General features: G+C 32.9%; 1 protein-coding gene and 1 pseudogene across 1 annotated transcript; one reads left to right on the top strand and one right to left on the bottom strand.

The window, feature by feature from the left end:
- Positions 1 to 429: 429 nt before the first annotated feature.
- On the bottom strand, positions 430 to 4,826 carry LOC120196780 (annotated as a pseudogene).
- A 10,866-nt stretch (positions 4,827 to 15,692) lies between these two features.
- On the top strand, positions 15,693 to 16,097 carry LOC120196769 (calcium-binding protein KRP1-like). Its single transcript, XM_039198494.1, has one exon. The coding sequence runs from the start codon at positions 15,744 to 15,746 to the stop codon at positions 16,095 to 16,097; it is 354 nt and encodes a 117-aa protein (XP_039054425.1). The 5' UTR covers positions 15,693 to 15,743.
- The last annotated feature ends 3,250 nt before the right edge of the window (positions 16,098 to 19,347 follow it).

The following is a 19,347-nucleotide window of genomic DNA, read 5'->3' as shown; positions in this document are numbered from 1 at the left end:
CAGTGCAGTCGCAACAATGTGTTTATGTTTTCGTTCCACTACGCATGAAAGCCTACTTAAACACCAAGCTTGACTAAGGTAGATTCAGAGAACTGAAAATCTCCACCTCCATCCGATTGAATTGTCAACAAATTAACATTAAAATGGTTTTTAATTGAAGCATAGAACATTTAAAAAGCAGTTGCAACCTCAGATTTGTTTCTAAGCACTTAAGCATATTTACTGTAGAAATCAATAAACGAGGCATAATACTGATATCGATTTGAAAGAACAGGTGTAGGACCCCAGACATCTACTTCTATGAACCCAAATGGTTTTCTGTAAATAGTAGCTAAAGTTTGAAATGGTAATGCATGGCTTTTACCCATCTAACAAGCACCACAGACGGTATTTTTATCAACCACATCTTTATTCATCATCGACATAACATCAGGAGATGCTTGAGCCAACCTCTAATGCCAAAGCCAATAGGCTGAGTTTATTCCTATGGATTAAAATGTTGCTTGCTTTGAGATCTCTATGGATTATCCTCGACCTAGAGTCATGATGAATATAAAGAATCCCTCTAGCAACTCCATCGACGATATGCATTCGGCTATGCCAGTCCAGTAGTTTGCTTCTCGTTTTATCTGCAACCAAAAAAATGAATGACACAAAACCCTACGCGGTGGTCAAAACTAAAGTCGTCGAAACAAGTTCTGCGACAGTAGGTTCGAACCGAAAATAAAATAGTCCAAACTTTTGTTAGGCATATACTCATAAATCAACATCCTTTCATCTTTCCCGATTGCAGCAACCAAAGAGCTTTACAAGATTCCGATGCTGAAGTTTAGCAATCAAGGTTACTTCATTTTTAAACTCTTCGAGTCCTTGTCCGGAATTCTTCGAAAGTCTTTGACTGCTATTTCTTTCCCCTCAGTCAATGTACCCTTGAATTTAAAATGTTGAAAATGTTTAAATAGTGAGTGGAATACAATCGGGAAAATAGAGCTTACATACCTTGTAAACAGGACCGAAACCGCCTTGTCCCCGCTTGTTCTTGCTCGAGAAATTATTAGTTGCTGTAGCTATAGTTGCAAACTCCAATACAGGCAACTCTAAATCTTCCTTTCCATGTTCACCTGGTTGTCATTGAATTAGTATGAGATGCATTGACAATGATTATAAAGCTGAAGTTGTGTACCTGTTTTCCTACGCTTTATCTTCCAAACATACAATGCCAATGATAGTACCGTTACTCCGCTGGCTATTATGACAGAGGCGGCTATGACTCCTCCGTTTTCACTTTATATAACTGCCAGGGGTGTGAGCGATCAATGTCGAAAGGTTGAGACTTATCTTTGAACAAATACTGCCATGTACTTATCCCAGATTATTAAATAAAAAAACATGAAACAATGCAGCAGACAAGTCTTGCTCATATACGTAATATGTTCCAATCACTCTTCTATTGGTTGGCCAGAATCTGATCTACCCCAAACTTCCTCGTCAAACCGAAATCCGAAACCTTCGGGTTCATGTTATTGCTAATGTTACATTAGAATTATTTAAAAATCGACCACATCATTAATATCAAAACATTACTGCTAACATGACATTATAATATTACTGCATTGCCAGGAAAATTCCATATCTTGCGCGCAAACCTGCTTGCTTGCGCTATAAGTAATACAGAAAGCTCAATAGGCCTTACTACAGACAAGGTGAACAAGTATACCATTGAATTTGAAGGCTATTTCGTGTTTTTTAGCGTGCCTCTAACAACGAAATGGTAACTCCATTTACGGAAGCCAATTCATGGTGGATTGATGAGTATGACTCTGATTCGGGCAGATTCCTTTCAGTGAAAAAACCGGGCTGTTTCGGTTGAGGTAATGGATTCTTGCTACCTAACATCAGAACAACGGACGACATGTTCGGTCTATCCTCCGGCGGTTTTTGAACACATAAAAGACCCACATGAATGCATCTTAGAACTTCGGATTCCACAAAACAATCTCCCAAGTTACTGTCAACGAACTGCAATGACTTATCTTCCATCAACAGTTTCCATGCCTGAAAACATAGAACCAGCATGTCAAGTATCTATTAATCAACATCTAACATAGTAACTAATAATGTTTTGTTCTTCCTTCTTACATGTCCAACAAGATTATGGCTGTGTTCTGGGTGGAAGAATCCTCTGTTCTTCTTCCCGCTTATGATCTCGAGTACTAACACACCGAAGCTAAATACATCAGATTTTATCGAAAATAGTCCATCTACGGCATACTCAGGAGGCATATAACCACTGAAAAGAAATGAAAAACAAAGTGATTACATGGTAAGGTACTTAAGAGAACAAGCAAGGGTATGTTTGCACAACATACTAAGTTCCAACAACTTTGTTCGTGTTTGCCTCAGTTTGATCACCCCAAATTGTTCTTGCCATGCCAAAATCTGAAATCTTGGGGCACATATCATTGTCTAGTAAGACATTGCTGGCTTTGAGATCTCTATGAATAATCCTTAGCCTAGAGTCTTGATGAAGATAAAGGAGTCCTCGAGCAATCCCGTCGATTATATGCATTCGCCTTCCCCAGTCTAGTAATTCGCCTTTTGTTTGATCTGATTAATTATCTCACCAACACAAACATTAGTGCATTTGTTCGGCATGTACTCATAGATCATCTTTTCATCTTCAGCAAAAAAATATTAAAAGGTGGTTCGAGGATCAGACCGAAAATAAAGTAGTCCAAGCTTTTGTTCGGCATGTACTCATAGATCAACATCTTTTCATCTCCTTGAACGCTACAACCGAGAAGCCTCACAAGGTTGCGATGCTGTAGCTTCGCAATCAATCTGACTTCATTTTTAAACTCTTCCGATCCTTGTCCAGAACCTTTCGAAAGTCGCTTTACTGCTATTTCTTTCCCTTCAAGCAATGTACCCTGAAATCATCATTTGAAAGACTTAACATTCATTTTTTTCGACTAGGAAGAAATGGATAGCTAATTCGGATACCACTTTCTTAAATTTACCTTGTAAACAGGTCCAAATCCACCTTGTCCTAGCTTATTATTGTCTGAGAAATTATCAGTGGCTTTCACAATGGTCCCTAGGTCAAATACTGGTAACTCCATATCATCTTTTCCACCTTCGACTTTATGCATTAAGAAACATGAAATAAAATCTCTATCATCAAAATCAAATGATAAAACAATAATGAATTTTTACCAAAAATCAGTAGATCTTCATATCTAGTAATCGTAAAACATTAGTCCGTAAAGATACTACCTTGCTTTGTGTGTTTCTTCCATCTCAAGTAGAAGACAATTCCTCCCCAAACCAGTCCAATTAATGCTATTGGGATGACAATAACTGCCACTTCCTTGTTTTTACTCGAGTTCCTTCTTACAACAGGGCGTCCTGAAACTTCGAAAGTGTAAGTAAACAATTAGCTTCTTGAAGAAATCGGATAAAGAAACACTTATCGGTTTTAAATTTGAGATGATGCCTGGAGTTGTATTAGCCATTCGTATGTAGAGGTCTTGCCCACCGTCGATGTATATTCTCATATCGATAAGGTCACCGAACCAAAGCAAGCATCCCATCCCTCCATTTCTGATATCTGAATTTGCATAGGCCGTGCAAGAGCAGTTCTTTGAGCACTCTACTTGGCATTCTTTAAGGCTCATGTTTTTGTAGAAAGTAGAATTTGATGTGTCAGGCAATTTCAACCCATTATACTTTGTAAAGATGGAATCTCGGCAAGCCAAAGTAGTTGTTCGAGCGCATCCGCCGGACCATTTCAAATGATCCCACTCTGTTGGGTACTTTGGTTCAAATCCATCCAAACAAGCACACAATTGAGGAGGGTTATTGGTGTTGCAGCTAGCATATGCACCACATACTGCATAAAGGTCGCATTCATCGCGAGGAGCGTAATAGATCTCCATCCAAAATTCCGATTGTTTCGTTCTCACAAACCGCTCCAGAAAGCCAGATTGATTCAGGGATAACCTTGAAATCAATGCAGGATTGGGCTCACCTTTGTAGTACACCTCATTCCTGTTCAACTCAAATTCGAACTTGAATAAATTAGCTGATTCAACCTGTTTTAGATCAGGAGTCCCCGTAAAACGTTCACCGTTCCATGATCCTCCCCTGTAATGTATTCCACTTCCATTCCTCACAACTAGCTGCGGAAACCCCTCGGGATCAATCAAGGCCAAAAACTGGCCTGGAGCAGGATCATTGGGTCTCTTCCAAGATGAAAGTGACCAGTTCATTCCAGTAATGAAATTCTTCCCAAGCTTCATCATTGGCAGTAAGGTATCACAAGGATAATCAAAACTTTGCCATAGGAAGTTTGTCGAGCCGCTGTCGTTTCCGTCTTTTACGACTAGATTTCCGGAGTCCAAGAGCTGCATAACTGGATTTTCAGGTGTTCTTATCCTACTTGATGACCAAATAACTTCAGTTTTCTTCTGCAGGAGAATGATAGTACCTTCTTTAGTGACATTTAAAACTCCGAAACGATCGAAAAGAGGAGCCTCACGGTTGGCTATCCAAACGACAGTCTCCGGAGAAACTTTATACCATATTCCTAGGTAGCGTTTTGTTGAACTACCAGGACTGAAGAATCCCAACTCGAAAGTTTCTCCGCTCGAAACTAGAGTCTCACCATCGCTGATTGATCGGCTCGGAGTAATAGTATCTGTTGCAGCTGAGGCTGCCAAGACAAATACTAGCATACAAGCTAATAAAAAAGACATTCCAAAACCTTCAGTTGATTTTCTCTCCATAATTCAGTCTCAAAACAAAGCATAAGCTGCATAAATCAACCCGAATTGAAGCAGACCTTAATTGAGAAATGTGGGGTTGAAAAGTTCAACAATGGAAACTATACTGGAATTAATGTTCACTGTGAAGTGTACCAACTTGTAAGAATTGGATAAGAAGACATTTAGTTAAAATATCAGTTCACAGGTTCAAATCAGGCATCTACTTTTCCATGCATTTAATGAACATTATTGCATGATGCCGATGCACAAGGGAAAGAACATATTTTGAAAAAATCATGTCAAAGCCTTGCCAACTAACTCTTAACTCCTTTCTACGCAATTTATTGTTTGAATAGAATTGATCAAATTCGTGATTCTCTTTCTACTTGAACAGAAAATTCATTATCATGAACCTCTATTTTCCAATAGGACAAGCATTTAATTGGTTTAAAACCCTTGCAAAATCTAGATAAAAATAGTTCGTAGTTGTTTACTTCTCAAAAGCCATTAATGCAGCAATGAGGTCAACTTCTAGGTGCATGAATGACACCTCCATCTTGTGGGATTTGACCCTAAATTGGTAAGCATTAAGACAACATTCGCTGGTGAATGTTCAAATCAAAAGTTGTTCATAATTGAGCACAGTTCTGCAATGCAAAGAATAGTCAAGAACACAAAATACAGTCATGGAGTTTATATTACGGCGAGGGGGATTCCGTTGTTCAATCTTTACTTACTAATTTCCGACGATTAGATTCATATTTTCTCGTATTCCCTCCCCTCAGTCACTCCGAAATATGAAATATTGGGATTCATGTTGCTATCCAATTGAATGTCAAATCATGATATGCTTAACTTTTCAATAATGGATAAGCTCCCCAAGTAAATCAGCCAATCAGGAATTTCTATCTTCCTCCAAGCATTGTTATAGTGACTGCATTTACTGTAGGTAACTCTGCATTTGCTGACATAAAATTTACAAACGACATTGTTGGCCATCCTCGGGAAAACTCTGAATGCATAACAAGCCCACCTGTGTGCATCTTCGAACTCGAGATTCAATGGTCGAATCATTCAAACATCAAATTTCACCGAAAATATACCCTTTACTGCATACTCTGGAGACCATTCTAATCCATTCTTTAAGTTCTTTCCAAGCTTCATGCCTGGCAATAATGCGTCTGATCATGGATAGTCAAAGCTCTGCCAAACATATGTTTCGGATTTCCAGCTTGGATTCTGTTTAAGAAGAAAGTTTCCTGATCTAAGAGTTGAGCAACTGGAGGCTTCTCAATTACATATATACATCAAGCGTAAATTTCAACAATAATTATTTAAAAAAAACGTTAAAGAAAATTCAAATAACTTAAGCAATATATAGAAAAAATCTGGGGTTTCGACGTAGCTAGGATAATATTCGGTACACCCCCTTAAACCACAAACCCTTAGTTGATTTTTGGTGTTATTCGTATTATTCAGAATTAATAAATAATAAGGGGGTTCATGGCGAAGATGTTTGAAGGAAATTGCATTGAAACTTCCTTTAGATAATGCAAACATTTATCGACTCGGATGTGTCTTCGTTTTCCTTTTTATTTCAATAATGTGCCACTTACATCACATCATTTTTCAATTTTATTCGGAAATCAAACATTTATTTATTCTGAAAAGGTGTTATATTTTGACTTAAATAATAATTGATTATTGAGTTGGATTTTATTACAGTACAGTGGTGGAAGATTATTGTTAATTGATTTTATTTAATAAAATAAATATTTATTGTAATTATAGTGATCAAAGATTTCTTGATAATTGATTTTATTTAATAAATATTAATTTTAGACCATAAGAATTCTTGATAACTAAGTATTTTACTCTATAAATAGAGATTGTGTCTTAACCACTAGAGATATAATATATTTCTGGATCTCTACAATTGAGATAGTTTTGTGGAGATATTAGAAGAGCGTGTTTTTAGGATTTATCGGGTTTTAATATCTATATCGGGTTTTGAGATACATGTGATATATGTATTTATACTCTTCGTATTCTCTATATTTATAATGAATTGTTATTCAGTCCATGGAGAATACTCTTCGTATTCTCTATATATTTATACTCTTCGTATTCTCTATATCCTATAAATATCGTGAATCATCATATCAATATCATAACAGTCGATGTTTGATTTTGTTATCAAGTAATTAAATTATTTTTTTAATTTAAAGATCACATTAAATTAAAAAATAAATTCAAAGACCATATTAATTTTTTTGAAAATAATTGAGGGTGTCGAACACCGTTGATTTTAAACTGTTTAATTCATGGCTAACTAACTTTGCATCATTTAATTGCAATTGTTAGGGTATAAATTGATGAAATGATTCGGTTGTAACTGTAAATAAGACGAAACGGATCATGAGTTATTCGAGATTTATTCGGTCAAAACTCGATAAATAGTATACTCGAGCTCGACCTCCACTCGAGTTCTTAACAAGTCTGAGCGAGCTACTTGATACAAGACTCGAAAAGTTCGTGAGTAGCTCGAAATATAATATATTAAGATTTTATTTTGTAAAAAGATAAATTATTAATACTATTTATATGTTGATTTTTTTTTAAATGTAGTATAAGGTTTTTATGTATTTAAGGTTCAATTTCGAGTTTGAGGCTTTAATCGAGTTAAGTTCAAGATTTTTTTTTCATTTCGAGCCTTTTCGAGCTTTTACGAACTTCAGTTCATGATTTCGAGTTCGAGTCAAACTTGAAACTTTTAGGATCGTTAGTTTTTTAATCGAGTCGAGTCAAACTCAACAATACTCGAACTCGACTTGATTTATTTATATCCTAATTGCAACTATTCGGGGTAACGTACAAAGTAAAGTTATTTGATAGGGTCCAACTCCAAGCTAAAATCCACACCAAATCCATGCCAATGACTAATGTTGTCAATTGAGGACTAGATAGAAGTAGGACGCCCAAAAGGAGATCAAGGGGGTACGAAAATGGCCTCCTCCCATATATGTACATACATATGCTATCTTACAATTTTCCCTAAATTGCCCTTCAAAACTAAACTTAAACAAACAATTCCCTTAGTTTCCAACCAAATATATATGTATACCCTTAATTTCCAACCAAATATATATGTATACCCTTAATTTCCAACCAAATATATATGTATACCCTTAATTTCCAACCTTATTTATATATATATATATATATGAGAGAGAGAGAGAGTTAGGTTTAGGGGTGTAAACGAGCCGAGTCGAGCTCTAGTATTGCTGAGCTCGACTCGACTCGAAAACTCTGAAATAGAACTCGACTCGAAAACTCGCGAGCTTAAAATTTTCAAGCTCGACTCGAATTCGAAATCCTGAATTGAAGCTCGTGAGCAGCTCGAAAAGGCTCGAAATGAAAAAAATTCTTAAACTTAACTCGATTGAAGCCTCAAACTCGAACATGAATCTTAAATACATGAAAATCTTACTATTTTAAAAAAAATCAATACATAAATATTAATATTATTAATAATTTATTTTTTAAAAAATAAAATCTTAATATATTATATTTTCGAGCTGCTCACGAGCTTTTCGAGTCGAATATCGAGTAGATCATTTTGGCTCGTTAAGAACTCAAGTCGAGTCCATTCGATCTGAGTATTTATCGAGCCTTGATCGAGTCGATCTCGAGTAGCTCGCGATCTGTCTCGTCTCATTTACAACCCTAGTTAGGTTCACTTACACCTAGTGTAAAGCTAAAAATTTTACACTTTTTTAGGACTATAGGATTAATGGAAATCAAAGGTTGAGATTAATTTCTTATTTTTGTTCCAGTTAATATTTTATCATTTTCTGCTATTAATTTCAATATTTGATTTCTTCTCATCCAACGATCCTAAAAATATATAGAACTTTTAAGTTTTACGCTATGCAATTGGATCTTAGCTTATATATATATATATAATCCACTTACACCTAAGGTAAAACTTTTTAATTTTATACATTAGGATTGTTGGATGAGAGAAAATAAAAGGCTGAGGAGTAACTCATTTTTCTTTCAGTGAATATTTTCTTATTTTATACTACTATTAGTCTCAGCATTTAATTTTCTATCGTGCAATGATCATAAAAAAGTGTAAAATTAAAAAAAATTACACTATATAAGTGGATCTTAGTTATTTTAATCGTTAAATTTTTGTTATATTTCTTTTTTTCTTATCTTTATTTATTATCAAATTAATTCAAAATTAATGAAACATTAATGGCGTTATTAATTTAACATCATTTATTTTATTATTTTCTATCACATCAAAAAAATTAAAAATAATTATTTTAAGTTTTAATTATATGATAAAAATAACAAAATAATTAACATTGTTATTTTAACAAAAATAAAATTATTTATGGTAGTTTAATAGTTTATTATTATCATGTACTGTTTGAATCCATTTAAGAAAATATAAAATTTTTAAAATAAAAATATACAATAAAAATCTAAAGGCTAAAATTAATCTACATTGTTCAGTCTTACATTTTCAGATTATCCGGTTATTTATAACATTTTTATTTATAATTAATATAATATTATATTATATTTTTTATTTATAACTTTTTTAATTTCTTTGTCAAAAAAAACTTTTTAAATTATGTTTCTATTCTATTTAATAAAAATAAAAAATTATATATGTTTACGTCCGATCAAATTAAATGTGAATATAAATTTTTATCTTAAAAATTAAATTGAATTTTAATTCAAATACAATATCCATAATCATTAAAAAACAATTCACAGAAAATATTTCACAAATTTTTAAATTAAAGATCACGAAATTTCTAAAAACATGTCACATCATAGTTTAAATTTTAAGCTTATATCGAACGACAATAACTTGTTTTGTTCTGGTTATTCCAAGATTCCTTATAAGTAAAAGAAATGAGAAATGAATAATGTGAATATTTGATAAAGGAAAAAGTTACCATAGGAAACACGTGTGGAACGACAATCGAAGTTAACGAAATAATTATTACTATCAATTATTGAGATATACTAGACCGAGTAAAAAAAAAGAGTAAACTACAAGTTTAGTATCTAAACTATCAGTTTTGATCTATTTGAGTATATAAATTTTCAATTTTTTCAAAATCATACCTAACGTTTAGTTTTTGTTTCATTTTAAACCCCAGTTAAAAAACTTAACGTCAAGTTTTGAAAAAATTGAAAGTTTAGGTACTAAAACAGACTAAAACTAACAGTTTAGATAACACGTTAAGTTTTTTAACGGGGTATTAAAATAAAATAAAAATTAAACGTTGGGTATGGTTTTGAAAAAATTGAAAGTGTAGATACTAAAATAGATCAAAATTGATAGTTTATGTACTATATGCATAGTTTACAATAAAAAAATTTAAAATATACTTTTGAGAGATTTTATTATTTATTAAGAATTTGATATAATTTAATTCAAATTTAATTAAAACCAGAAAAATATTTACAAATTGGTTTTTTAATATGAAATTCATAATTCTATTAAAAGAATAAGAGGGAAAAACTATTCGAATAAGAGCAAAAGAAAAAGAAAAGGAAAAAAAATATAAGCCTTCAACATTTGATTTCTTGTTTCCTTTCTCTATGGAATGATCTTCTCTTTGTCTTGAATTTTTAACCCGATTTTTTGTCTTTATCCTACCCGAACCTTAGTTAACCCTTTTAAAGAACCTTTGATTATTGCGTCATGTTCAATTTTAGTAGTGGAGATTAGATTTAGTTACAAGCATATGGTAATGTTTTGATTAGTTTTGGCTTGAGTTATTCTTTTACCCCGAAAACACTTTAAGTGGAATGAGTGAACCATTGTGAGGTATTAAGTCTTGTTTCTTTGAAATTAACGGATATTTGGAATGTCATGCTTTGCTTATACTTGCTTTTAGTTACGCCTTTTGCTTAATATTTCCTTGATTTCAACAGTTGCTATGGTTTTAATTGATGTGGATATCTTCGAAACATTGTGAGATAGAGATGGTAACTTGAGATTTTGATACATTGATTGAGAAATGTTTGAGGACAAGCATTGAATAAGTGATGGGGAATTTGATGAGTGATTTAAATAGTTATTATTTTGTTGTTAATTATTCCTTATTCGTCGGTTTATGTTGTTAAGTTGAGTATTTTTCTCTTATTTTTTGTGCAGGACATTGGATTCCAGAAACTATGCAAGGTGAAATTCTACAGTTTTTATTTTTCTGGAGTCAAGGCTGGACTAGTGGGCTTGACTCGGCTGACGTGGCATCCAATCAACACATTCTAGAAAGTCCAATCAACATTTTCGTGAAGACATAAGGCTCGACTACAAATTCAAATTTGAAACTAGGATTTATCTTTATTTTTGGGATTTAATTCAAACAATTTCTAAGAATTGTCTTTTGTAATTTCTTAGGATTTATCTTCAGCATTTTTAGGATTTTAAGAAGCTATAAATACCCCTTGGGAAAGCTTCAAACACATCTCAGATTTCTCGAATTACTTTGTTCATGTTTTCTTCATTTTATAAATGTTTTCTTTTCTTTTTCGTTTCTTTTTACTTTTCAAGTTTATGTTTACTTTCTTTACAAATGCTAAGTATGATTTCTATCATACTTAGCTAATTTTCACATAAGCCAAAGGCTGAAACAATGACTCAATTTCGATCGTGAGAATTGAAAAGTACCTAATACCCTTCGAGTTACATTCTCAATTTTCTACAAAATTTGATTGGCAATCGGCCTTTCCTTTAAAAATTCAAACGTTTTCAAATAAAAAAGAACTTGTTGACTTGATTGTCGTTTCGATTTAAAGTTGAGAGGAAAGATCGACTTGTAGCACATTCGACTTCCTGTTAATACACTTAGTTGCAGTCCGCTAAGGGAAATTGAGATCGGATTCGGTTCTCATTGAGGCAACATAGTCCGAGTCGGGTTTTTCCAAATCTTTAAACTAAGTTGGCGCTAGCGACGATAATCATGGTTAGTCTACAAAAGGACAAAAATTCAAAGATAGATTTTGGATTGTCGGTTTACCAGAGAGAAAAATAAGTTATAGGGGTTGGGTATTGTAGACTGCAACAAGCATGAATTCGAAGCGAAAATCTTGTTTAATGATCGAAGGAAATTGAGGCAAAGCGAAACCTGCGGCTGCTTTTACTGAAGTGATTTTTCATCTCAACTTTTACCTTCTTTTAAATCACTTAGATTTTATTCTTTATTTTTATTCATTTTCTTTCAAACAAAATCCCCCTATTTTTACTTGAAATTCACGTGTAGACCATAATCAAAAGCCTTCTACATCAACAATTCCAAGTTCATATGGATCGACCCTTAATCTCACTATACTTCTTTATTTTATTTCTTTTGAGATTAAGGAATTTATTTGACAGTAAAACGACGCTTGTCAAGTTTTATGTGAGAGATAATTATTTTAGAGAGATGTAATCCTTTTTTAGATCTTTGTAACTTTTGAGGTTTATGTTGCAGATATAGTTTTATAGGGATGTTGGAAGATTATTTTAGGATCCACTAGGTTTTGAGATACATATGATATCATGTATTTATACTCTTCGTATTCTCTACGTGTATAGTGAATTGTTATTTATCTTGCTTGTAAAGGTAGATAAGACTTAACAACGTTGAATTTTATCTCTTATGCACGTCTTATTTTATATTTTATATTGATATCAATTTTTTATATCCTAAATTTCTAACTTTTTTTTTGAGATGTCAAGTCAAGAACATCCATGAACAAACGACACAACCGACAGCAAATGCTCAAGTGCCCACTCATTGATAATGTCAATTCCATAAATTAACACTAGATTCCAAAACAATTGTGCATTGCCAATATGGTAGTGTCTCATCTCACCGTATATTTTAAACTAGAGTAGTTTTTACATGTATATTTAATTAAATTCATATGCTACATTATCATTTATTATGAATCATTATGTTAGTATCGTAGATCGTCATATAAATATCATGAATCATCATATCAATATCGTATTTTATTATTAAGTAATTAAATTATTTTTCTAATTTAAAGACCATATTAAATAAAAAATAAATTCAAAGACCATATTAAATTTTTTGAAAAAAAAATTGGGGGTGAACACCGTTGATTTTAAACTATTTAATTTATGGCTAAAATCCACACCAAATCCATGGCAAAAGGAGATCAAGGGGTACGAAAAATGGCCTCCTCCATATATGTACATACATATGCTATCTTACTCCCTAAATTGCCCTTCTAAATTAAACTAAACTAAACTAAAACAATTCCCTTAGTTTCCAACCAAATATATATATGTATACCCTTAATTTTTTTTTTTTTTGCCCTCCAGTTCCATGGTTTCGTCCTGGCTAATTTGGATTAACTCAGGTCGTACACTTGATTATGGTGGGTGAGTCTCCCAACGGGAATTTTCTGCATACGCAATGACTCGAACCTGAAACATTGCTTAAGCGATATCAAGCTACTTACCACTTGAACCAACCCCGTTTGTATATATCCATAATTTTCAACCATATCTATATAGAGAGATCATGATTCACTTGTATATATTTACGTAAAAAAACTATTTTAATTTTTTTCTATTCTATTCAATAAAATAAAGATGTATATTTGCGTTAAATCAAATTAGATGTGAATATAAATTTTTATCTTAAAAATAAATTTGAATTTTGATTCAAATACAACAATTTTAGTTTAAACAGGATCAGATCAAATAAAACATATTATACTCAATCAAATTCAAAACTAACTGAAAATCATATCTATAATCATTCAACAACAATCCACAGAAAAAGATTCCACAAAATTTAAAATTAAAGATCACGAAATTTCTAAAAACATGTCAAATCATAGTTTAACTTTTAAGCTTACATCAAACAACAATAACCTGTTTTGTTCTAGTTATTCCAAGATTCCTTATAAGTAAAAGAAATGAGAAATGAATGTAAATATTTAATGGGTAAACTATAAAAATAGTCCCCCAAACTTTTAGGATGCTTGCATTTTGGTCATCCAACGTTTGAAACTTGCAATGCAATACAATTATCGAACTTTTAGTTTGTTTTCATTTATGTCCCTACCGTTACCTCTGTTAGATTTTTGTTGACATGGCAGGTAACGCCCGTTAATCCTCCTCCTCCTCCTCCTCCTCCTCCTCCTCCTCCTCCTCCTCCTCCTCCTCCTCCTCCTCCTCCTCCTCCTCCTCCTCCTCCTCCTCCTCCTCCCTCCTTTAAAAATATAAAGAGGTAACGGAAGAGACAAAATGAGAAAGAACTAAAAGTTCAATAAGTGTATTGCAAGTTTCAAAATTTAAGTGATCAAAATACAAGTGCCCTAAAAACTTGGAGACTATTTTTATAGTTTACTCATATTTAATAAAGGAAAAGTACCTAAGGAAACACGTGTGGAACGACAATCGAAGTTAACGAAATAATTATTACTATCAATTATTGAGATAAATTAGACCAGTAAAAAAAAGAGTAAACTATAATTTTATTATTTAAACTATCAGTTTTAATCTATTTCAGTATCTCAACTTTTAATTTTTTCAAAACCATATTTAACTTTTAGTTTTTCTGTTTTTGTTTTATTTTAATACCACATTTATAAAACTTAACGTCAAGCTTTGAAAATTTTAAAAGTTTAAGTATCAAAACAAACCAAAACTGATAATTTATATATTAAATGTGTTAAGTTTTTTAATAGGGTATTAAAATTAAAAAAATAAACGTTGGGTATAGTTTTGAAAAAATTGAAAGTTTAGGTATTAAAATAAATCAAAACTAATAGTTTAGATATTGCATGTATAATTTACACTAAAAACTTTAAAATATACTTTTGAGAGATTTTATTATTTATGAAGAATTTGATATAATTTAATTCAAATTTAATTAAAACCAGAAAAAAATTATTTACAAATTAGTTTTTTAATATGAAATTCATAATTCTATTAAAAGAATTAGAAGAACTATATGAAAAATGTATGAGGTGTCATGAGTTTAATGAATAAGAAATTTGGTATAAACTATTGAAATAAATTTCACTTAAATCGTTGAGCTATCCGTTCAAAAAGCACACATGAAAAACCTGTTTACACAGTAGATAATTTGAATAAGTGGAATGAGCCCATTAACTGCCAAAATTTAACATTGCATAAAGACATGCTAGAAAAGAAGCTCAAAAACACCGGGAAGCGATCGATCGAATTGAGTCAAATCGAGTTAAATTTTTTTAAAGTTATTCGATTTGATGAGTCATATTTTATAACTTGAGTTGATTTGAAACTTTTTCGGGTTTGTTTAAATTTAATTATAAATATTTATAATATTATGATATTATTTTATTCTAATTTAATTTTTTTTATAATCATATATGATACATGTGTATTTCTTTATATTTTTTTATATGTGATCTACATTTATGATACAGAGTCGATGGACTCAACTCAAACTTGAAAATCAATCTACTAATTATTAAAAATTTTGATTTATTTGAGTTACTTTTCGAGTTATTCGAATTGTATTTTACAACTTGGTTTGAACTTAAAATTTTTTCAAGTTGAGTCGAGCTTTCTCAAGTCGAGCTAAATCAAAAAAATGGATTATTCGAGTCAACTCGAGTTTTGCTCATACCTACGAGCACAAAAATGAACATCATATTAAATATTATATATATTTCATGCAACTTCCAGGAAGTAGGGTCTTCACAGGATTGCTAATGATAGGTGCAAGAAGCTCCCCATGGAACCATAAAAATCTATCCTTTGTTTTCCTTTATCTGGACATTTAATTGTCTTCAATGGCCACTCTCTCTTTCCAGGAAAACCCTAGTCTCTTCCCCTCCCTCTATATAACCCCCTCCTTTCTTCTTCCTCCACTAACCTCCCCTATTCACTTACCTTACCCCACAAGTTATCACAGCAACACTGATTTCGGCCTAATGGAGCCCAACATCGCGGTCAATTTCGAGGACTACTTCCCGTCGATGATGGAGCAGCTGGGCGCCGAAGGCTTCATCGGCGAGCTGTGCAACGGGTTCCGGTTGCTGATGGACGGCCAGCGCGGGCTGATAACGTTCGAGAGCTTGAAGAAGAACAGCGTTATTCTGGGGTTGAATGACATGGGAGACGATGAGATCGTTTGCATGTTGAGCGAAGGCGATTTGGACGGAGATGGGGCATTGAATCAGATTGAGTTTTGCAATCTCATGTTTAGGTTAAGCCCAGGGTTAGTGGTGGATGATAATAGTAATAATTATTATGGATCAAGGCAATGGGTTGAAGAATATATATGATTGTTATGTAAAACTAGGTTTCCCTCCTAATTTCATCTTATTTCTTGTTGTTTTTCATTGAATTGTTGGGTAAGCTTGAAGTTAAATATTTCAAGCTTAAAGCATGTCCGTGGATAATAAATAAATAATTAACATCTTTGATTCCACTACTTCCTTTTTCAAATTCCAACCTTTTTCTTACTTCGCATTACCCAAAATTATCTTCTTCTCCCACTATTTTCCATTTTTCCAAATATAGCATAGATTCAACCTTCGAAAAGTGAGAGAAAATACAAATAATAAAAGGCATGATACCGAAAATAACCCTTAATGTTTTTTATCATTTTGCCACCAACGTTTCACTTTGGAGCAAGAAGCCCCCTATATAAATGGAAACTATTAGTTAACATACAATCGACGCTCCTAAATAGGAGCTTTTTAAACCTAAAATAAAACGTTGAGGGCTAAAATACTCAAAAAAATAGGCTAGAGTGATTATTTATCAAATATTAAGGATTTTTTTGCCCTAAAATAAAATATTAGGAGCCGAAATCCTTAAAATAGAATACGGGAGAAAATGACCATATTGATAAATATTAGTAACTAATTTTAGTGTTATGCCATAACAAAATGATCTAAAGGTACTGTACATTCTTAGATTGCAGCATCTAAGTCCAGTAATGCATGCAACAAAAGACAAATTGACTGTCACATGTATATATTATGATCTTTTTGAAAAATATATATACTTATATCTAAATATGTTATATATGCCTCTGTGGATATACAATACTACTATGTATGCTTAGTCACAACTCAACAGAAAATTTTTGTCGTTTGTAAGTCATCTTTTTATTGTTAAAAAGATAATTTAATAATATTTTTTATATTAAGGTAATTAAAAAAAACTTACCATCTTTTTTGAATTGTAAATTAAGAACTTCGAATCATCCCTGCAATTAAAAATTACAACATATTGGTTGATGTTGATTTATCAAAGTGTGGTTAAAGCTGGTGGCACCTCCCACCTTCTGTCGCGTCTTTCTTCTATCTCCGATCATTACAATCACCCATTTTTGCGATAATCGTCGCTTGAATTATGAGGGTTCGAACGATTGGGTGCCGTCAAGATTTCGGCCGATTGGTGACGATTGTGGCAGTCGATATTGGTGAGGAAATTGAAATTAGGGTTTTTCGGTATTTTGAGCTTTTTTATAATTTTTAAAAAAAAATTGAATTTGTTTATAAAAATAAGAGAAAATAACCTCTGTGACCGAAAATGCCTTGTAATATACGATTTTGACCAACTTTTTTTGGATTTGCCAAAATGACCAAGTAAATCGCAATGCGATCGATAATTCGCAACGCGATCTCCGGTATCGCAAATCAGTTTCCAGATTCGCAATGCGATAGTTGAAGTTCGCATTGCGATTTATTCTAAATTCGTTGCAATAGGCGAAGTTCGCGTTGCGATTCATTCCAAATCGTTGCGATAGTCGAAGTTCGTGTTGCGATTCATTCCAAATCATTGCGATAGGTGAAGTTCGCGTTGCGATTCATTCCAATTCGTTGCGATAGGCGAAGTTCGCGTTGCGATTCATTCCAATTCGTTGCGATAGGCGAAGTTCGCGTTGCGATTCATTCCAAATTCATTGCGATAGGCGAAGTTCGCGTTGCGATTCATTCCAAATATTGCATTTGTTTCTTAAGAATTTTCTCTAAAAAGATAGAATTCGTGCGGACGTGTCAAAGACACGTATTACCACGACCACGACCACGACCACGACCCGAGACGAGACGGCGGCGGCGGCGGCGCGCGAGAGTCCCCTTGTTCTCTATCACTCAACAAGGAAGTGGGAAAGCCAAGCCTTAAATACCATTCACAATAGTGTTTCCAATACTATGTGGGATTGAGCATTACCAACACTTGTTTCCAATACCATTACCTTCATTGTCTGTAAGAGTTTAATTTTAAAACTAAAAAAATATTTATTCGAATAAATAACTTACCCTTTGAGAACTTTGATGGAAGAAAAATATTAACCAAACAAATGCAAAGGAGACAATGATGGAAGTTTTCAACTGAAGATGCTACGAAAACTAGCTGATAATGACACAAAGGAAACATATCGAGTTGTTTGGTCATCATCTACTCTTTTCAAGTAAGTCATTTGAACACTATAAGAACCCGAATCAGAGTTAGTTTTAGCAATTACTTCATTTATGATCAAAGTCCTCAAAGGGTAAGTTATTTATTCGAATAAATATTTTTTTAGTTTCAAAATTAAACTCTTACAACAATGAAGGTAATGGTATTGGAAACAAGTGTTGGTAATGTTCAATCCCACATAGTATTGGAAATACTATTGGGAATGGTATTTAAGGCTTGGCTTTCCCACTTCCTTGTTGAGTGATAGATAACAAGGGGGACTCTCGTGTGCCGCCGCCGCCGGTTTGTCCCGTCTCGGGTCGTGGTCGTGTTAATACGTGTCTTCGACACGTACGCGCGAATTCTATCTAAAATTTTAGAGAAAATTTTTAAAAAACAAATGCAATATTTGGACTATCGCAACGAATTTGGAATGAATCGCAATGCGAACTTCGCTTGTCGGAATGAATCGCAACGCGAACTTCGCCTATCGCAACGATTTGGAATGAATCGCAACGCGAACTTCGACTATCGCGTTGCGAATCTGGAAACTGATTTGCGATACCGGAGATCGCATTGCGAATTATCGATCGCATTGCGATTTACTTGGTCATTTTGATAAATCCAAAAAAAGTTGGTCAACATCATATATTACAAGGCATTTTCGGTCACTGAGGTTATTTTCTCTAAAAATAATGATTTTAAGTTTTTTTAAATAAATTTTTTGAAATTTTGTATGGCTAACACGTATCAAATAACGGCTAAATTTAACATCGTTACAGTCCAAGCACCTATTTTATAATGACAAGGAATATAGATAAAATAGATGTTAGAAAGGGGAAAAATCAATGGTCTTCTAAAGAAATAAATAAACAAATACAGTGGCTGAGAAATTTGTACAGCGATTATTAAGGCCAAACGAAAGTTAATATTAAAAGGATTTTATAAGAACATAAGGTGGCGAATGCATGAATTATTGCACCATATCGATGGAAACTTTAGAAACCTATTTTTAGAAAAAATTCTTTAAACACTAAAAGTTAATTTAAAATATAATTTAGACACTTAAAAGTGTATTAAGCCTAGCTTTTCTTGAATAATATAAGTTTTTATTTTTACTTT

The sequence above is a fragment of the Hibiscus syriacus genome, unplaced genomic scaffold (genome assembly GCF_006381635.1).
Source record: "Hibiscus syriacus cultivar Baekdansim isolate YM2019G1 unplaced genomic scaffold, ASM638163v2 tig00004693_pilon, whole genome shotgun sequence".
NCBI classification, from domain to species: domain Eukaryota; kingdom Viridiplantae; phylum Streptophyta; class Magnoliopsida; order Malvales; family Malvaceae; genus Hibiscus; species Hibiscus syriacus.
Note: the sequence above shows the minus strand (reverse complement) of the source record. Positions and strands in the feature narration are given on the sequence as shown.

Coding starts and splice junctions, on each gene's coding strand:
- LOC120196769 (XM_039198494.1), top strand. CDS start 15,744: ATGGAGCCCAACATCGCGGTCAATTTCGAGGACTACTTCCCGTCGATG.